The following is a 1,332-nucleotide window of genomic DNA, read 5'->3' as shown; positions in this document are numbered from 1 at the left end:
AGACTCCGTACCTAAACGACGTGGGCCTCATTCACCTTTCGACCCCTGCAATTCTCGACTCCTACACAAATCTGCCTCCCCTGCCAACTAGTCCTGCGCCTCTCACGGGTGGGTCAGACGTATGATACCGTTTTTTTCTTCTTTTTCAATGTTAGAAATAATGTGTATTTTTTTTTATTTAGTGTTGTGTTTTATTAATCATTTTACTAAGTTTACGTTACTGTTTTAAGTAGCGCCATCATTTTCCCAATGGTCTCTTAATTTTTCATGATACATTCTGATATCAACAAAGCTAACATTGTTAATGACAAGCACCATCAGCTTCGAAATGAGTCATTGTACAACTATAAATGGATGCGTATTGTATAGGTCCATGCTGGGAGGCAGGTTGGGGCGCTACAGCTGAAAGTGCGCCAGGCTCAGATAAGTTACTGTGGGCGGAAATTGACCTCCTAGCCTCGACTCAGTGCGAAGCGGCGTACAACTCTGCCCATGATCCAAATGCCGTATGTGCCGGGAGTGTTGCTGGTGGAGCCGGCGCTTGCGTGGTAAGCATAAATATCTCGTTCATATACGTAGCAGCGTCTGATAAGAAATGCTATTTTCCTATGCTATGTATATATTCAGATGTATTTGCGTGTATCCATACAAATAAAAACAAAATATGTCCTTATAAACAATAATTACAAAGAACCTTCCGTTTCCCTTCTAGGGAGACAATGGCGGCGGGCTAGTGTGTCTGGACGGCGATGGTTATGTTATAGTGGGTGGCATTATGTCCTGGCGAGAGGGATGTGCTCAGCCAGGCAAACCAGCCGTGTATATGGATATTTATAAGTACAGCGATTGGATCATTGGTACGATCCAGTCTTCAGGAAAATAAACGAATGTTTTACAGCTGTCGAAAATGTTTCTCTTCTGCGCATGTTTTAGGATGTTGCATGACAATAAAAATGTTCAACTCTTTCCATTCAGATTCTATCTGGGTATACGTTACCCTTAAAAAATACATTACCCTTTTACATATTATTTATACGAGTCTCAATAACGTAATGCAAACTTTAATAAACATACAAATACTATAAACACTGAATACCTTTAGTTTCATAATATGACCAGTGGCGTTGGTGCTATGACCTTTATTTTACACATTTGAGCACATCACTTTCTGTGGCTCGTCAAAAGTATTTGTCTTAATAATTACACCTCAAAGCATAATATACATGCATTATAATACAATATATACTATCTGTCAACTCTAATAATCAAATTCATGTAGAAGTTACAGTGCTTGTTTTTCAATTCATTGGTAGTGCAAAATGTAATGCTGTA

General features: G+C 39.1%; 1 protein-coding gene across 1 annotated transcript in view; it reads left to right on the top strand.

The window, feature by feature from the left end:
* The window catches only part of LOC125036683 (trypsin-2-like), a 2,199-nt gene extending 1,229 nt beyond the window's left edge, over positions 1-970 (top strand). The window contains exons 5-7 of the mRNA XM_047629488.1: positions 1-108; positions 370-548; positions 713-970. The exon at positions 1-108 is cut by the window's left edge and continues 5 nt beyond it. Of these exons, the coding sequence (XP_047485444.1) occupies positions 1-108; positions 370-548; positions 713-883 (458 nt within the window). The 3' untranslated portion in view covers positions 884-970. The remainder of the gene's footprint in view (positions 109-369; positions 549-712) is intronic.
* The last annotated feature ends 362 nt before the right edge of the window (positions 971-1,332 follow it).

Source organism: Penaeus chinensis, chromosome 21 (assembly GCF_019202785.1).
Source record: "Penaeus chinensis breed Huanghai No. 1 chromosome 21, ASM1920278v2, whole genome shotgun sequence".
Taxonomy (NCBI): domain Eukaryota; kingdom Metazoa; phylum Arthropoda; class Malacostraca; order Decapoda; family Penaeidae; genus Penaeus; species Penaeus chinensis.
This window is presented reverse-complemented; position numbering and strand designations above follow the sequence as displayed.